The 17,355-nt window shown below is 45.6% G+C and overlaps 1 protein-coding gene and 1 long non-coding RNA gene across 2 annotated transcripts; both read right to left on the bottom strand.

The window, feature by feature from the left end:
• Nucleotides 1–2,166: 2,166 nt before the first annotated feature.
• On the bottom strand, nucleotides 2,167–5,091 carry IER2 (immediate early response 2). The gene has a single exon (XM_035104907.3). The coding sequence runs from the start codon at nucleotides 4,624–4,626 to the stop codon at nucleotides 3,871–3,873; it is 756 nt and encodes a 251-aa protein (XP_034960798.1). The 5' UTR covers nucleotides 4,627–5,091; the 3' UTR covers nucleotides 2,167–3,870.
• A 1,830-nt stretch (nucleotides 5,092–6,921) lies between these two features.
• LOC148686826 (uncharacterized) lies at nucleotides 6,922–9,184 on the bottom strand. The gene is made up of 2 exons (XR_015948073.1): nucleotides 8,778–9,184; nucleotides 6,922–8,578 (listed from the first exon to the last, which is right to left on the bottom strand). It is a non-coding gene; the product is annotated as an uncharacterized LOC148686826 (long non-coding RNA).
• Nucleotides 9,185–17,355: the final 8,171 nt, after the last annotated feature.

Here is a 17,355-nt window from a genome sequence, read left to right as displayed (position 1 = left end):
CCTCTAGAAATTATCTTGCCCTAACTTGTTTAAATACCCCCCCCCAATAAATTCTGTTTTCTGTATTGTTGCTGTGAACTAAAGATGTAACACAAAACCCCTTTGACTAAAAAGTAACATGAGCAGTTAAGGCCTTAGGGCACATGGGTGTGCGTTTAACTCTACTCAGACCTCCTTGGCTGTGAGGCACACCAACTACAGTACTCTATGGAAGGGCAAAGAATATGCCCAAGATCTCAGCAGACGTCCCCAAACTGAGCCAGCATCTTTGGTTCTTTCTGTACAAAATACTCTGCTGTCAATAGGAAAGGTCTTGGCAGTATACCCATCCTGTATTTTTCACACAGAGACAGAGCTCCTCCAGCAGAGATTGGCTTTCCAGCTGACTCACAAGACTGGGTGGAGTGGGTTTTGTGGGAAAATTTAGGGCTGGGCTGAACTTGAGGCCTAGTTCTCATTAACATAAGTTTTCTATGTGCAGGGAAATGTTTTTTATCAAGAGGCACTGAGCTCGTGCAAGTCCTGACCTGTAATTCAGATGCAGCACAGCTCACATGGAGGTTTACAACCATAGTTCAAACCTAAGGATTCTCATGTGTCCAGCAAGCCATAATCCTGCTCTTTGCAGTTAAAGCAAACGAAAGTGGCTAACTGGTGTCAGTCATTCCTACTCCAGGTAACTCAAAGCACTTTACACCAGTCGAGGAATTAAATTTTATAAAAGCACTGGGGCAGGCAATCAGCATTGTTGTAGAAGGGAAAATTACCAGGTTATGGCCTCTAAACTGGCAGCAGCTCAGATTACAAGGAGTAAATTCCTGAGCCTTGAATCACAGCAGTGTTCCTTTAACCCCTGGGGGCTCTTCCCCATTGATCTCACCCCACCTGCTTGCTCAGCTGTCTCAGGAAGCATCCACTGAAACCCGAGGGGTTCTGAAGAAAGTACTTAATAAATCCTTGGTGCATTACCCTTAGCTTTTTAACTACCGATGCTAAATCCTAGACTTTTCCCTGAAGCACACATCCTAGAGTGTGTGAATTATTTAAGAGGCACACTTACGTTCTTGATTACACCCATTCTCCCAACATGTATTTCATTCCTTCAGTCATCAACCACCCCCTTGTTTCAAAGGTCTTGTGGTTGTACTTGACCATACAAAAATCACTGGGACTGAAACAAAGACTTAGCGCCACTTTGCTGAGGGTTATTAAATGAGGGGACCCCTCACCAAATTAGAATGTATACATCCGTCATGTTTTATATTTCAGTTGAAAGGGACTGCACACAAACCTTCCTTGGTGATTTGCAATGTTGCTCAACATCCATGGGGTCTAATCTGGTAAACCCGTATTGTGCCAACAAGTTCTTATGACATGGTTTCCATTACATGATCAGGGACTGCAGACAAGCACAAGTTGCTCCCTTAGGGGATTACCTTGAGATACTGCTACTGTTAATGTTTTGCAAAGCATACTGTACTTGCATCTAAGGTCCTGCCTGCCAGCCCTATCCGCTGGCTAGTGGCCCATGTTTATAGAAAGGCTATTTTAGTCCCATCATAAACAAGTTTACAAGCTGTTACTGGAGCTCTAAATATAAGTTTCCCATGCTCTCACACCCATCCTGAAACCAAACATTGTTGTTATGCAACTTGACTTGCTTGACCCATGTTACCTGGCATGGTGAGATTTGAAAAGTGATCCCAAACATCTTACGACCCTATCCGGACTGGACTGCTACCCTTCTCTCCCCATTCCACCCTCCATTAGAAACAGCTACATAATCAACAGCAAGTTCTGGATCCACCAAGGGTCCAGCACACTAATTCATAGAAGGCTGGCGACAGAGCTTTGGAGAGTTTGTTTACTCCACTGAATAGTTCAGATTTGCAAGAGCCCACATGGTTGGAAGTGTGGCTCTTCAAATGTGCAGTTGGTTAAGGAACTAAGGTTGCCTGCCCTGTTGCTGTTCCCCTTGTTTCTTTTCTCTAGTTCCTTATTTTGTACCTTGACTAGTTTAATGTAGTAGGAGGCCTCATACATTTCGAGGTAGGTCTGAGTAGCTGCTTGAACATTCTCCCCATCCATATCCTCTCCACCAAGAGAGAATTCTCTATGAAGTTCACAAATTGTTTTTTTTTAATTAAGAACGTAACACCATAGAAGTAAAAAAACAACAGATGGCCTTTATTTCAATGACCAAAAATATTAACACCATGAGGATAAAACCAAATAAACTTGTATTTTGCCCTCTTTGAGGCAAATGCAGATTACATACAATTAGCATTGCAAAGTACCTTGACAGTGACCATTCTACTGCCCATGTTGAAAACCAGTTTCAGAAGACATTCTTACTGTTCTCCTCCCAACCCTAAAGCTTGAATCAAACTAACACTTTTGAAGCACTGAGATGACACAACAGATAAATCCAGCACAACAGCAACTGTTTCATACATTTGAGAGAAGAGTGGAGGAAAAAATCATGAACAAAGGCAAAAACGGTGTCAAAAAATCACATAAAATGACTTGATATACTGTTTTTTTGTTTGTTTTTAGAGACAAGACACTGCAGAACACACCCATTTAAAGAATACAGGTTTCTTTGCCCACATTCTCCTGATTTGGGTGAAAGAGAAAATGTTTGTGGATGTAAAACAGTACCCCTCATTACTGCTCAGCGCATAAACAGCTTCAGTCATCTAGGAAAACCGCCAGCGAGCTTTTAAGATGACATCTTTAGGGGAAGAAAAACCACTTGTCTTCCTCTCCCCCACCCTCCAGACATTCAGGGCTCCACCCACATCGTAAAAAACAAAAACCACAACCGCCACACACACACACACACACACAGCCAAGGCAACAGAAGCAGGAAATCCCCTGCAGTCGTGGACCCAGTGTAATGCAAATGCTAGTCATATGAGGGATGTGTCATAACTAGTATGACTGGTTGGGTTTTTTCCCCCTCCTCTCCGTCTGTTCCTGCTCAGCACACACACTTTGGCAAGACTAATCTGGTTCTGAGATCTTCTCTGGCACAAAGAAACAGGCCACTTCATCGTTCTTAATTACTAGGTAAGAAAAAAAGGGATGGCCCCGAGGAAAAGAATACTGGGCAGACAGGAGCGGGACTGACAAAAGCTGCTTTTCTTCGACAATTCTCAGCATGACTCTTTTTAACCCTTCAGGGGAGCTGCCTAATAAACCTTAAAAACTTTCCAGTCCCGTTCAGAAAAAAAGGGGGGGGAGAGGAGACAGAAACATCAACTCAGATCTGGCAATTAACTTTAGTTAAGGAACGGCAGAATGAACACGTCATTGTTATCGACTAGCACCAAAAAAAAGTGCACCCAGCACACATCGCGCTTGCTTTCCACCCGAATCCGGTTTCCAAAGGCCCGACGGGCTGCGAGCCTCTCCCGTTTTCCTAGAGTTCGCTGCCCCCCGCCGCCGCCCCCCCAAAGTATCGTGTCCCGCCATGCCGCCGCCGCTGCGTCCAGTCCTGCGCATAGCGCACCGCAGCCGCGTCCCAGGTTTACTGGCCGAGGTGGGGCGTCCTTCTTCGCCGCGTTCCCCGCCGCCTTTTGTCTCGTCGTCTTTCCCAGCCACCAGAGCGTCTCTCGCCTAAACCCGGAGGGGGAGAAAATGGGAGGAGGGAACCCACCAGCGCTCCCCGCCGCCCGCCCCCAGTCCTTCACCAGCCTCCCGCGGCGCGTCTTCCTCGCCGCCCAGGCCCCGCCACCAAGGAGAGGGGGCCGGCGGGCCGGGAGCGGGAGGCGGTGTTCAGCTCCTCCGCCGAGAGAGGGGCTTCAGCAGGTTCCGCTTCTCCACAGAGAGCGAGGTTTCCAGCTACGAGTCCCTGGCGGGGGCGCTTTAGAAGGCCACCACGGCTCTCACCATTATGCTCAGCACGCCGTCCCCTTGCCTACAGCTCGCCTTGGGCTCGTCGGTGCCTTTGGCCGGCGGAGGCTGGAGGATTAAGCCGGAGAAGCGGTCCTGGAGGACCCTGGCTAAGCTCGGGAAAGGCCCCTCCTGGCGCTGCGGCTGCCGCTCGCCTTCCTCTTCCACCAGCTTCGCTTTCTTGCTGGGCACCAGGCCGGCTTCGGCGGCGCCGATCTTGCCCAGGCTGCTGCTGCGGCGCTTGCGGCTAGGCTTGGCGGCGCCCGCCTGAAACCCGGGGGCGCCTCGGCTCCACGCCGTCGGAGGCGCGGGCGCGCTGCCGTCGGGCTCCTCCTGGGTCTCCATGGGCTCCGGATCAAGGCTGGCGCAGGGCAGAGCAGGCGGCGGCGCCTCCGATGGCTGTACGGCGGGGAGAGGCGCCGGCTGCGGCAGGGCTTGGGGGAAGGGAGTTGCCGGAGGCCCCTCCAGATGTCGAGGGGCGGGCGCCTCGCCCTGCAGGTCCAGCTGCGGCTCCTGGCGCCCGGCAAAGTCCTCCACGCTCCCTCCGCCCGCGGCCATCTCGTCCTCTTCCTCCAGCTTGGCCGAGAGGTAGAGGTCCCGGGCGTTGCGCATCACGAGCGACAACTGCAGGCTGCGGTGGAGACGCAGGCCGCCGCGCTGCATCCGCGAGTGGTACATTTTCCACACCGACATGGTCATAATGCGCTGCGCTTCCTTCTGCACTTCCATGATGGCGGAGCCGGCTTCGCCGCGGTTCGGGTCTCTTCGGCTTGTTCGGGGGCTGTGAGGAGCCGGGAGGGAGACCTCTGGCGCTTTCTCCTTAAAAGGCGAAAGTGACGCGTTCCCCCGGGTCTTAATTGGTGTTTGTTTTGTTTTGCGAAGCGCAGCCTTCGGAAGAATCTCTTCCCGTGACGTCCGCCCCGACTGAAGGAGGCCGCGCCCAGCGCGCTTCTTTTTATACTGCCGGTGATCTCAGCGCCTGGGCCTCCTCCGCCCACTTTGAGAGCCGCATCCGGCCCTTCGCAGCGCGCCACTGGCCGCCCTCCCCGGCAGGGGGAGGGGGAGGCGGAAATGTCAGGCGGTGGGGGAAGGGAGGCGGGAAGGAGGGAAGAGCAAGGGGCCGGCCCCCCTCCAGCCAGCCAGGCAGCCAGCGGGGACAGGACTTGAAAGCGGTTGCTCCTGCCGCCGCCAACAAAAGAGGAGCCTGGAACTTAGGCTGGCTGTGATAAGTGCGCTGCACAACTGCCCACGCAAAGCTCGTCCCCCGGGAATAACTAAGGAGCACGCACGACTTGTGGCTGCAGATTCCTAAGCTCATTTACTTAAGTGTAGAGGTGTTGGCTTCGTTGAAACTGGAAGCACGTTTCATGGGTTTGGGTTCGACCGAAATCATTGGGGCGGGTTTCCATGCACGTTTACAGCTGGGAATTAAGAGTGCGGTCGGAATGGGAATGGGGCAATGCATGGGCATCATCACTCGGTTTCCCTTCACTAGATTATGTTTGATGAATAGCAAATGAAGGGCCATAGGAAAGTTCTGTTACACTGCACCATTCATGCATGCAGAAGCGATCATGGTCCAAATATCAAGTTGGTGAACTTCCCTTTAAGGCAGGGATAGGGGACAGGGATGGCTCTGCCCTTTGGAGGATTGTGCCTCAGCCTCAAGCAGCAAGATGCTGAAGCACTAGGAAGCAGGCAGAGCGCAGCCTGTCCTGTCCTTCTGCACATGGTGGGGAAGAGGTAGCACAGGTAGCAAAATGTATTCAGCCTTCCCTGGTGGGGAAGCCATGGCTCTCTGGATGCCTTTGGACTGGGCTCCCATCAGCCTCAGTCAGCATGGCCAGTGATGATGAAGGTTGCAACCCAACCACCTTGGGAGGACCACAGGCCCTGCTTTAATGGGCCGCATACATGGGCCTGCCATGAAATAACGAGTGCACAAAATATCTCTGTGAAATATGGCACCTTCAAGAGGTACTCAGTATGTGCGGTTAGGAGCCATTGCAGAAAATGCTCAGTGAATGTCCAATTGGGCCAATACAGTTTATTTCTGCCTGCAGCAGAATCTCTATTTCCATGGTTCTCAAAGCATCAAGCAGAGGCTAAAAGACATAGCAGCTCTGTCCTGACTAATCTTAACCAAAAGTTTTTGCATATCTTCATTAGAGTTGGAGGGGGGCTATTGATCCACTGCTCATTTCCTATTCACTAAGGCCAGATTCACACATACATGTGGATCTCATGATTGTCCCATGCTATACTCTTGATGAATGAAATATCTGACTTCATTGAAAAGCCTTGCATTTGAAATTACATGCCTTATTAGCTATTGGGTTAGATCTCTGATGGCTCATTCACACAGGCAAGCCATCCATTGTTTGCTTTTGTAATCAAGTAATAAAGATGCGTGTGTGAACCAGCTCTAGGAAATGAGTAAGCATGGTTTCCCACTTCAACTGTTTTCCATGAGTGACACATGTTCAAACCGTGATCATTTGCAAGGAATCCCTACTGATTTTAACAGAACTTGCTCCTGAGTGCAGAACACTGTGGCCTTAAATGGCTTATTGCATTTCCCACATTCATAATTAACTAAAAACCTGAATTGGCCATAATGTGCTATGGATTTTGCCTTTCCAAATTCAGAGTATTCATAAGTGATATCGAAACATTGTACTGTATGTGCATTTAATTTGCACTGATTTCAACAGAACATACTTCTAAGTAAGCATGTTCAGAATGAAAGTGCCTTAATTGTGTCAGTTGACATCCTGGGGGAATTCATGGTAGCAATTCTCTTAATTTTTTGCTTCCTTGGGTTCCCTCTCTGGACTACCAAAGCATGCCATTCTAGTTCTACTGTATTTGGGCCACACCCAGGGGAATAGTGAACTCTGACCAATTTTTGCTCTGACCAATAGTGAACTCTGACCAATTTTTGCTTTGACAAACCACAATCACCAGACAATTATTTCTTAGATTTGGAAGCTCATTGCAGTACAGTACAGTTAAGGACTCACATTCTGTAGCAAATCTGTTTTATTTTTATGCAGAGTTACTTCAAATACAAATACAGTCATATATACGGTATGTATGAATCAGTTTTAATTTGATTTGCTGAACTATTCAAAACTGCCTCATTAGCTAAATCAACCACAAAATATTCAACTGCACTGTGATGGCAAGTTGATGCTTGCAATCCTCATATTTCATCGAAAGCCGAGTAAGCCTATGGGACTGCTGAACTCTCAACAGAATATGGTGCGGAAGTCATTGTAAAAGACCTCTGGAACTTCAAAACCGAAGCAGTGCAAAAACTATTTAACAGGCACTGCAGGTGTAAGTAAATGGTGGGCAATATACACTTTCTGAAAGCTCAAGGTCTTGCCCCATCATGCAGATTTAGCTGTAAATTGTCAGATTAGTAAGCACCGATTTCACATAGCTTTCAGCTTTGTCTTGAAGGAACTGATTCACTACTTGGAATGACAATTTTTTCACATCTGTTTTAACAAGCCCAAAGCATAAAAAGCTCAGCTCCATTCTTCCTGTTCTCTGTCAGGAGCAGGTACAGCCCAGATAGAGAGACCAAACTCTGCAGGCAGAATCCCTTCTGCAGCTTGACAACAGAGCCTGACAACTGCAAGACACACACTTGATGAGCCTTTATCAGCATGGCTGGACATGCAAGAATTCTTGTATACTTTTGACACATAATTATTTCATGGTCAAGACCTTTTGCACATAAAACATATTAAGAATTCAGGCTTGCTGCTGGGACAGTAGCAGTTCCCACCGTTGACCAGCAAGTATATTGCAGGAGCATGAGTGGGAGAGATGGTGCAGGCAGGCAGTTTTTCCTGCTTTACAGCTCTCATTGCTCAACCGGAGGAAATACTGAGTTCTAGTCATGTGTCCCTTCCTCGGGAACAGCAACCACAGTAAGTAGCAGAATGTGGGGGAGGGAGCTTCTTTCTCTCTTCCTTGTCAGCTTGTGTCTCTGGAATTGTTATCTGCTGCCTACCTCCTCTGCCAGCATTGCTGAAACAAGCTTTGGAAATTGTGCTGTTGCCACCACGGCTATTCGACTAGGAAGAGGATTCCAAGCTATGGTCAGTGGGTCTTCTGGCTCTCCTTGTTTTCCCTTATCAGGCTTTGTTACTAACCGTGCGCGCACAGGCTAGAGGTTATGTTGCGCTCTTTTTGCATGCATCACAGTTTACTAAGTCACGTTCACGCACACGTATCAGAGGCTTTCACTTTAAAAGCAAATCTTTTACTCATTCGTGACAGAATCAGAGAGGCCAGTTCGCATTTTTACTAGATCAACCCTATTGCTATGGTGACTGAGCGAGGACTCTCTTGGATCCCCGTCGGGTTTTCTCTCCAGGGCTTTCTTCGCTCAACAGGCTCCTCCTTCTATTTAGGTCACCCCAGCCTCTCTGGTTACCGCTTCCTTGCATGTATTATTGGACCATGACGACAGGGGCGGAGCCAAGGCTGCGTTTACCAACGTTGTAAAATATGCTTACGCTCGTAGCAGCACTGCTTCCTGTGTCCATAAATGGGCAACGAGACGAGAGACTCCATTGAGTTTCCGGAAGCCTGACCAAGGAAGGGCTCTGCGCTTGCCACCCGTCTGTTTACACATCGCCGCGACGTGATGTAACACGGCACTCTAGAATACACAAGTTGCACACAAGCCACTAAAGCCTGCCATAGCAATATAACCTACAGGTACAGACTCCCTCATTAAAAACAAACACTGCTTGTATTAAAAACAAATACTGCCTGGATACCTTTTCTTTTTCGCACATACACGGCCGTAGGTGTGTACTTACCACTGAACTCCCGCGTGATTTAAATATATTACCTACCTTCTTCTCATAAACTCAACATGCCGTCCGACCATGCACAATAGCCCGAACAACCATCTTTGTTGGGTCGCATGCAACCCTTTTGCACGTGCTCTGCGCTGTTCCCTCCAGAGCCTCGCCGCATTGACTCTCCACGCGCGCACAGCTCCCATCCCCAAGCATATTCCAAGCCCCCGCATTGATCTGCACACGATCCACTATGGCTAAGGGTGTGCTACACATGCATACTTATTTGGGAGTAAATTCCATTGAACTCAGCGGGACTTGCTTCTGAGTAGACATCGGTAGATGTAAAATCGCGATCCTATACACACTTCAATCAAGAGGCAAGTTCCTATGAACGCAGCGGAATTTACTTATTAGTAACGTACGCGTCAGATCGTGCCCCGCATCCTAGGGAAGCCAGTGTTATGAAAAATGTACCCCAAAATGCGTTGCCTTTTAAGAAGGACAGACGCGGGTCGGAAGCTCCAAAATTTGCACTAGGTTCAGCTCCGCCGGGAAAATGACAGAGACCACACGATGCTGTCAGGAAAAACAAACTGATCCCTTTATTGCAGAATGCAAAGCTACAGCTGTAGGGTCCCTGCCTCTGGAAAGAAGGAAGGAACCCCGGGAAATGGTGAAGTCCCCCTATATACCCTCCTGTTCATGCATGGAAATCTCTGGACTAGGAGGGAGGGGGAGACAAGGGCGACGGGTGGGAGATCGGATTAGCTGGGTGCGGAGATGACTTCTCCTTTCAGATGGAGAGATGTCAATCTCTCTTCTCCTGTCGTTGATGGTGCTCCCTGTTGTTTGGCAGGAAGGGCAATCAGTCGAGATGGGTGCAGAGGTGGGGCAGTTCCTGGCGATTTCCATGGGGTGGAAGTCCGCCCGGCAGTGTTTTCCTCCAGGCCATGGAAGGGTGGGCTACGTTGAGGATGGCAATTTATTTGAATAAAGTTGTTCCAGCTAATCCCTCTATTGTCCGTGTGTCCTTGAATGGGTATAGGGTGGTAGTAGGGCAAGGTTCAGGTGGGTTGGGATCATACAGGGTTCATACAGAAAATATACCTGGAAAACATACCTAATGCAGGGATTTCTAATTAAAAGGTAGCAGTCCTGACATATACAGTTCTAAGATATAAAACAGCAATTCTAATACAGAGGCAGCGGATAGAGATTTCATGGTAAGAGAACATATAATAGGCTGTATTATTAACTTGAGTAGAAAAGTTTAACTTTGGATTTGGGCGGTTCCCCCCCCCCCTTCTTCTGGAAACATTGTTTTGTTCTGGGCGGAGGGGAGGTGGAGAGGGGAAATGTGTGAGTTTATGCTAACTGTTGTGCATATGCAGATCCTTAAGCCTTCCTTCAGGCAGGGTCGAGTCCTAGCTGGAGGGGTGGGGAGACAGGGAAGATGGCATTGAACAGGATTCTGGGTATTGCAGCTGTCAAATTCTGTCACCCCTCTCTGTTCATTAATAATGGTGTCCTGCAAACCCCCCCCCCCAATATGATTTTATAACAATTTTATAACAGCCCCCTCTCTGAGGCAATATTGTTGTGTAACAACCAATCATTGCCTCACATAATCGACAGTGACGTATTCTCCATTTCCCGGGTGGTACATTGGCACAACCTAGGGGTATGTGGTGGCGGCTCAAAGGGGGGCTTGGGAGAAGCATTTTATAAGAAATGGTATATGCCTTACATTTACCGGAAGGTCCACCAATGACTGAAAAATGCAGTTTCCTTGGAGTTTGCCTTTTGTGTGTTCTCAGGTGTAAAAGTTAGCTTTCTGGTCCCACACCTCCATCATGGCACAGCAGCAACAATCCCTGGTGAATCCCCTTAGGGCTTTCATATCGACCATGTCACCTGGCACTCACCATAGCTGCCACAGGTTTGGGCATGTCATGAGAGAGATGCCTTTGCCTTGGGCTTTCTATGGGATTTTTTTATTATAGGCTCTGGTCTTGCACTGTAGTAGGGAGTTGCTCAGTTACTCTTAAAGGGAGAAAGCTACTTGCACCTTGGATACACTTGCCCAATTAGAACTGACCCAATTATAATTTATACAGCCCCATAAAAACCATTCTGAAAAGGGCACATGTCCAAATTGGTCAATTTAATTCTATAAGGAATCATTCCAGGTAAATCAAGGCATATACACCTTCTTGTATCTGCTGGTTTCATGAATCCTGAAACTGCTTCTTGGTAAAAAGAAGGCTGGCACACTACAAAGTGCCAGGTGAGATAAGGAAATGTGGTCATAAATTGATCTAAATCTCAATAATGGACTATGCAATAGCCTGATCTTTTAGAAAACATGAGTCCTCCATTGGGCGAGTCCTCCATTGGGCGTATAAGGAATAATACCACCATTGGGTGCATAAGGAATGTTACACTATACAATAACTTACTATACATAAAACATGAAAACAATTACACACAAAAATGCCCCCCCCTTTGTGGAAATAACATATACTTGTCAGACATAGGTCAAGGTTTCTGCAGAATATCACGTAACATAAAACATAATTATATATCAGTTGCACAGTCTTGAGGGCACAGTCTAAAATAAAAAAGAAATCCTTGTAACTCATTCCCCCCCCTTGTCCGTCCCATTTGACACATTTCAGCATTCCTACATAATAACACATAATGCATAAAACCTTCACATTGTTAAGTCTACACCATTTGTATATCTTGAGGCAATTGGGTGAACTTGAGATAATTCTTGCTGCTTTTGCATGTATTTCCAACCTTGGGCACAAGGGCTTTTCTTGTCTGCCTTTGAGTCACTGGGAGGAAGTTAACAGCACTTCTAAACCTTGCTGAAACATTATAGCTAAGAGATAAAATGTCCTTCATAATTCAATTACTTAGTTTCTCAAGTCTTTTATGGGAATAAATTGTTGTGGCCACTGTGATGCATTGGCAGGTTGGTAAGGTGGTGAGGGGATGGTATTAGCATTTGATTTCCTGTAAAACATCCTTTTGAAAATAGGCCTGTAGGGGGTTGGGGCCTGAAGATATAATTAGTTAAATAATAATAATAATAAAGGGGAAAATATTCTATAAAGTTCTTCTTGGGAAGCTGCAAATAATATGTGATCATAGTTAAGCATTTTATTCATTTAAATATTATTATTATCATTCATATTTAATTACTGCTGTTATTGTCTACTCAGTCTGTTTAATTTACTTCACCTAGTTTGGCTGTGGAGGACAACAATTTTGTTAATTAGGACACAATTGATAAGTTATTAACATTTTCCATGTGTGGTTCTGAATTCTCTTTGAGGTTCGCGTATCCTGTTTGAAAGGGATTATTATTACTATTATTATTTACAGGAAAGAATGACTTAGATGCTACATTCGTATGTACAGGAAGAAAAAGTAGAAATAGAAAAAAATGCATAAATGAAAACAAAATGATATTTAGATTACCACTCAAACAACAAATTTTTTTTTTTAGAAGGACTTGACACAGAAATCTCAGATTAAAAAAAAATTATTATCAAATAATATGAAGACATTATAAAGACCATACAGGTTAATATTGGACTGTAACCTAAAGATTTGAAGGTGAATGGTAAAATAATGGGAAAAAACCTTAAAAGTCATCATGTGCTATCTGATAAAAGAGAACTCTATGGGGAAAAACACAGATGGTACCTGAATAAACATCAGTAATAAGTTTTGGAGACGCAGTGAATGAAAGACCTCATTATGGTTAGATTAATTTCATAGACATAATGGAAAAACTGATTTAATAAATGAAAGCAGATTATTTGCAACCTAAAGAGAAGCATCAAAGTAAAGGAAATATATAAAACTATAGCGGGAAGTAAACTAATACAGCAGGGATTTAAGCTCGTTTTTGCAGACTGTAAGGAAAGAAATTACTGTCTTTATCTCTTCACTCCCCCCCCCTTTTTTTTTTTTGCTGTGGGAGAAAGGAAAAAACAAACACTTGTTACTGGGGTTTAGTCTTCTTAAAGGTTCACATATCCTTTAGAAATGTTCTTCCTGGGAAAGCTGTGAGAATAATTTTTGCATGTTAGGTTGGAACTTTGCAAGGGGGGAGGTTATGCAGGAGTTAATGCTTGGGGTGAAATGCAAATGCGAGATAAGTATCTGAAGGTGCTTCCTGAATACCCATTGGAAAGGGGGAGCAGACCCTTGGTTTGCATAGTCTGGAGTTTTTTCTAAGCCCTTGACTAAAATCACAATCAGTATCCTGTTGAAAGGGGAAACAAACAACAACAAAAAGTACTCAAGCGATGAAAGTACTCAAGCGATGAACTCAAAGTGGGAGTGCTGAGATATTTACCTCTGGAAAGAATTTTGCATATTAGATTTGGAATGATGGTCCAACACTTGACCCTTTTGTTTTCTCAAGTGACCCCCTGGAGTCAAAGACACATAAGGAAATTTAAACAAATTTTCCCCTGCATGGCACAGGCCCTTCAGCATTTGGTTGCTGTTTTTGTTTTGTTTTGTTTTTAACCTCCTTTTTCTCTCTATTTTTCTCTTCAAGCTGGCATAGCCTCTGTGCATGTACAAAGTTCATGATTCAGAAATCCATTGTACCATTTGAAAGTGTTGCTGGTGTTGGCTAAATTACCATTTGAATAGAGGAAGGGAAGGGTGAATAGGTTAGATTTTACACAGAAACCCAGCAATTTACACTCCCACCAAACCAGCAACAAAAAGTGGTCAAATTAAATTATTTTTGGTCAGTTTAAATCCATTTCTATAGCTTTTGTGTCCTGAGATATTTCTGACACCTCTTACTTCCTGTTCCTTGCTGCTTAGGAAGCAGGCTTATAAATCTTAAACTTTAAATATATAAAACTTCAACATCCAGACAACCCAATATTTTCACAGACAACCCAACCCAATATTTTCACAAGAAAGCTGCAATAAAAGTTTGGTCAAATTAAACTCCTTAATGAAGTCATGGCACTAATTAGCCATGTTTACTGTACTATATAAACATCTCATACCCCAGGCAAAAGAAATCTAGATTTGCCCCCTTTATCTACAGGGATTTTGGGGTGCAGACTTTTATTCAAAATATTTCACAAATGTGGATTATTATTATTAGTGTGCTTTCCCTCTAGTCATTAGCGGAACAATGACCCGCCCCCTTATGTACGGGTAAATGACCAGTCAGAATTCATAAATTGCAAATGTTTGGTTTTTTTTTAAATAACTTCAGCCATGGGCAGACTAAAATTCCCTGCCCCCTCATATATGGGAAAATGGCTACAGGGTCACAATTCATAAGATATTTTCTGCCATTTATTTACAAGGGAAAATGGTCAAGACTTTCATATGTGCTTAAACTTTAAACCTTAATAGACAAAATGGTAAAAACTTATATAATCACTCCTTAAAAACCAACGACACTCTTGTTCTAACTCTGAAAACCAATAATCTTTCCTTGCCAGAAAGCAGAGCTGGGCTGAATTTCAACCCATCACCACATCAGACACATTGCCTTTCACATAGCTCTAAAATGGAAGTTAGAAGGGACCCTGAGGTCATTTAGTCTAACCCTCTAAGATGCAGGATTCAGAAGATTTGACTGAGAATACCAACCCTATACAGAACCCTTTAGCAGATGAGTTTTTTCCTTAAGAGACTGATATCAGGAGCCCAACAAGAACCCTTCTGTCCAACACAATCAAAGTTAAAACTAGACTCAGATAGACAATTCCTGGCTATGGAAGCTCTACTTTTGACAAACAAATCGCCTTTATAGGAATAGCTGTTCAATTTTCCTTTAGTCAATATTCCTCTAGTCACTTGGAGAAAGACTCCCCTTTGTAGCCTCTCTCAATAACAACATTTGCACACCTCATTCTCATATTTATCATGTTTAAGATTGATTGGTTCAACATTGTTTCTTTATACTAGAAATTTAAAACAAGTTGGCAGTTTTAACTATGCACACTTAAGAAGGCAGTCTATGGATGTTGTGGCCAATTTATACACAACCCCATAACATTTCTAAACATTGAGTACATCTCTTATCCACTTATAGCTGGAGTTTATGAAGTGAACATTTTCAAGTTTCGAAATATTTTCAAAGCATTGAGCAAGCATTTTCAAAGTTACAACTCTTTATTTTCCTTCATCCTGCCCTTCTTTTTACTTTTGGAGAGGAAAAAATGGCCTTCTACAGCCTCTTTAAAATAAACCTTTACACACTACGTCCACTCTTTTTAATATTTGCCATGTTTTTTTGGGTTGATCAAGCCCTTACATTAAAATTATTTAAGCAAGCTTGCATTTTGTTTTGGTTTTTTTCTTTTGTTTTTTTAGACCCTGAAACATTTCTTAAATACAATTGGAGGCGTCTATCAGAGTTCAGACGGGAAGTAAGCTCTCCTTGGGCTTATTTCTCCCCTGAAGCCTGCAGAGTTGTCTCTTTGGACAGGGGTGCACCCATTTTTGCCCTGGTCAGTCTCCGAAGGGGCACTTGCGCAAGTTCTAGCCCTGGGCAGTATCCGACGGGGCTGTGGGGTCAGTCGGGGTTCTGGGGACTCCTTGGGAACCTGGGGCACGTCTAAGGAAAGTGGACAGACTCCGATAGGAAAGTGGACCGACTCCGATAGGAAAGTGGGCTTGGGAAGGTTTGCTAAAGGGCTCTCTAAGGGAAAATGGGGTTTGGAAAGTCTCCTTAGGAAAACGTTCTAGGAAAGTGGACACACTCCGAGGAGGACTCCTATTCCCACCCACAATTTAATAGTGCCACAGCAATCTCCCTGCCTCTTGCTCTCTAGACTCAGGTCCTACTGAACGCTTGCCTACGCAATGCCAGATCGGACCTGAGGAATGCAAAGTAGGAAAAGGGAACGGGCGCACTTGCAATCTCTGGTCATGGGTCATACCTAACAAAAGGTCGCCATGGCAGAGGGGCGTCTTCACCCGGGATAGCTAAGCGAGAGAAGGAAGAGTTGCCAAGGCTCGCTATCTGGGCAAAACTCCGACGGACAACAAGCCTTGGGGAGGAAAAGGGCAGCCGCAAAACCTCCAGCCTGGGCAGACTCCGACGGGCTTTGGGCTTTTTGGCTATGAAAAATAGGAAAGAGTTTGATTGCTGTGACAATTCCCACCCCGAAAAGCCAATTTCCCTATTGATACTCACGTCGCAGCGCGCTGCCTTCTTTTCCTGAAGCTTGATCACCTCGCGACAACAGGAGAAGAAAATCTTGGAAAACAACCCCCACGGCCGTCTGGATCCTGTTTGTTTTCCCTGTGTGGTCCCGCTAAGGATCCCAGTTAGGCCAGAACTCCAGGGACAGTCGGGGAAGGGGATCCCCCCTGCAAATGGCTGGGTGCGCTTGGGCTCCCCAACCACGGCGCCCCAAGAGTACGGCTAAACGGAGTCTCCTGCCTGGCTCGCCATATTGTTATGAAAAATGTACCCCAAAATGCGTTGCCTTTTAAGAAGGACAGACGCGGGTCGGAAGCTCCAAAATTTGCACTAGGTTCAGCTCCGCCGGGAAAATGACAGAGACCACACGATGCTGTCAGGAAAAACAAACTGATCCCTTTATTGCAGAATGCAAAGCTACAGCTGTAGGGTCCCTGCCTCTGGAAAGAAGGAAGGAACCCCGGGAAATGGTGAAGTCCCCCTATATACCCTCCTGTTCATGCATGGAAATCTCTGGACTAGGAGGGAGGGGGAGACAAGGGCGACGGGTGGGAGATCGGATTAGCTGGGTGCGGAGATGACTTCTCCTTTCAGATGGAGAGATGTCAATCTCTCTTCTCCTGTCGTTGATGGTGCTCCCTGTTGTTTGGCAGGAAGGGCAATCAGTCGAGATGGGTGCAGAGGTGGGGCAGTTCCTGGCGATTTCCATGGGGTGGAAGTCCGCCCGGCAGTGTTTTCCTCCAGGCCATGGAAGGGTGGGCTACGTTGAGGATGGCAATTTATTTGAATAAAGTTGTTCCAGCTAATCCCTCTATTGTCCGTGTGTCCTTGAATGGGTATAGGGTGGTAGTAGGGCAAGGTTCAGGTGGGTTGGGATCATACAGGGTTCATACAGAAAATATACCTGGAAAACATACCTAATGCAGGGATTTCTAATTAAAAGGTAGCAGTCCTGACATATACAGTTCTAAGATATAAAACAGCAATTCTAATACAGAGGCAGCGGATAGAGATTTCATGGTAAGAGAACATATAATAGGCTGTATTATTAACTTGAGTAGAAAAGTTTAACTTTGGATTTGGGCGGTTCCCCCCCCCCTTCTTCTGGAAACATTGTTTTGTTCTGGGCGGAGGGGAGGTGGAGAGGGGAAATGTGTGAGTTTATGCTAACTGTTGTGCATATGCAGATCCTTAAGCCTTCCTTCAGGCAGGGTCGAGTCCTAGCTGGAGGGGTGGGGAGACAGGGAAGATGGCATTGAACAGGATTCTGGGTATTGCAGCTGTCAAATTCTGTCACCCCTCTCTGTTCATTAATAATGGTGTCCTGCAAACCCCCCCCCCAATATGATTTTATAACAATTTTATAACACCAGTTAGCAATGACTATCTTTAGCTGGTCTCGTATTACAAACTGGCACG

Source organism: Zootoca vivipara, chromosome 2 (assembly GCF_965207765.1).
Source record: "Zootoca vivipara chromosome 2, rZooViv2.hap1.1, whole genome shotgun sequence".
In the NCBI taxonomy this organism is placed as follows: Eukaryota; Metazoa; Chordata; class Lepidosauria; order Squamata; family Lacertidae; genus Zootoca; species Zootoca vivipara.
The sequence above is the reverse complement of the archived record's forward strand: the minus strand, read 5'-3'. Positions and strand labels throughout refer to the sequence as shown.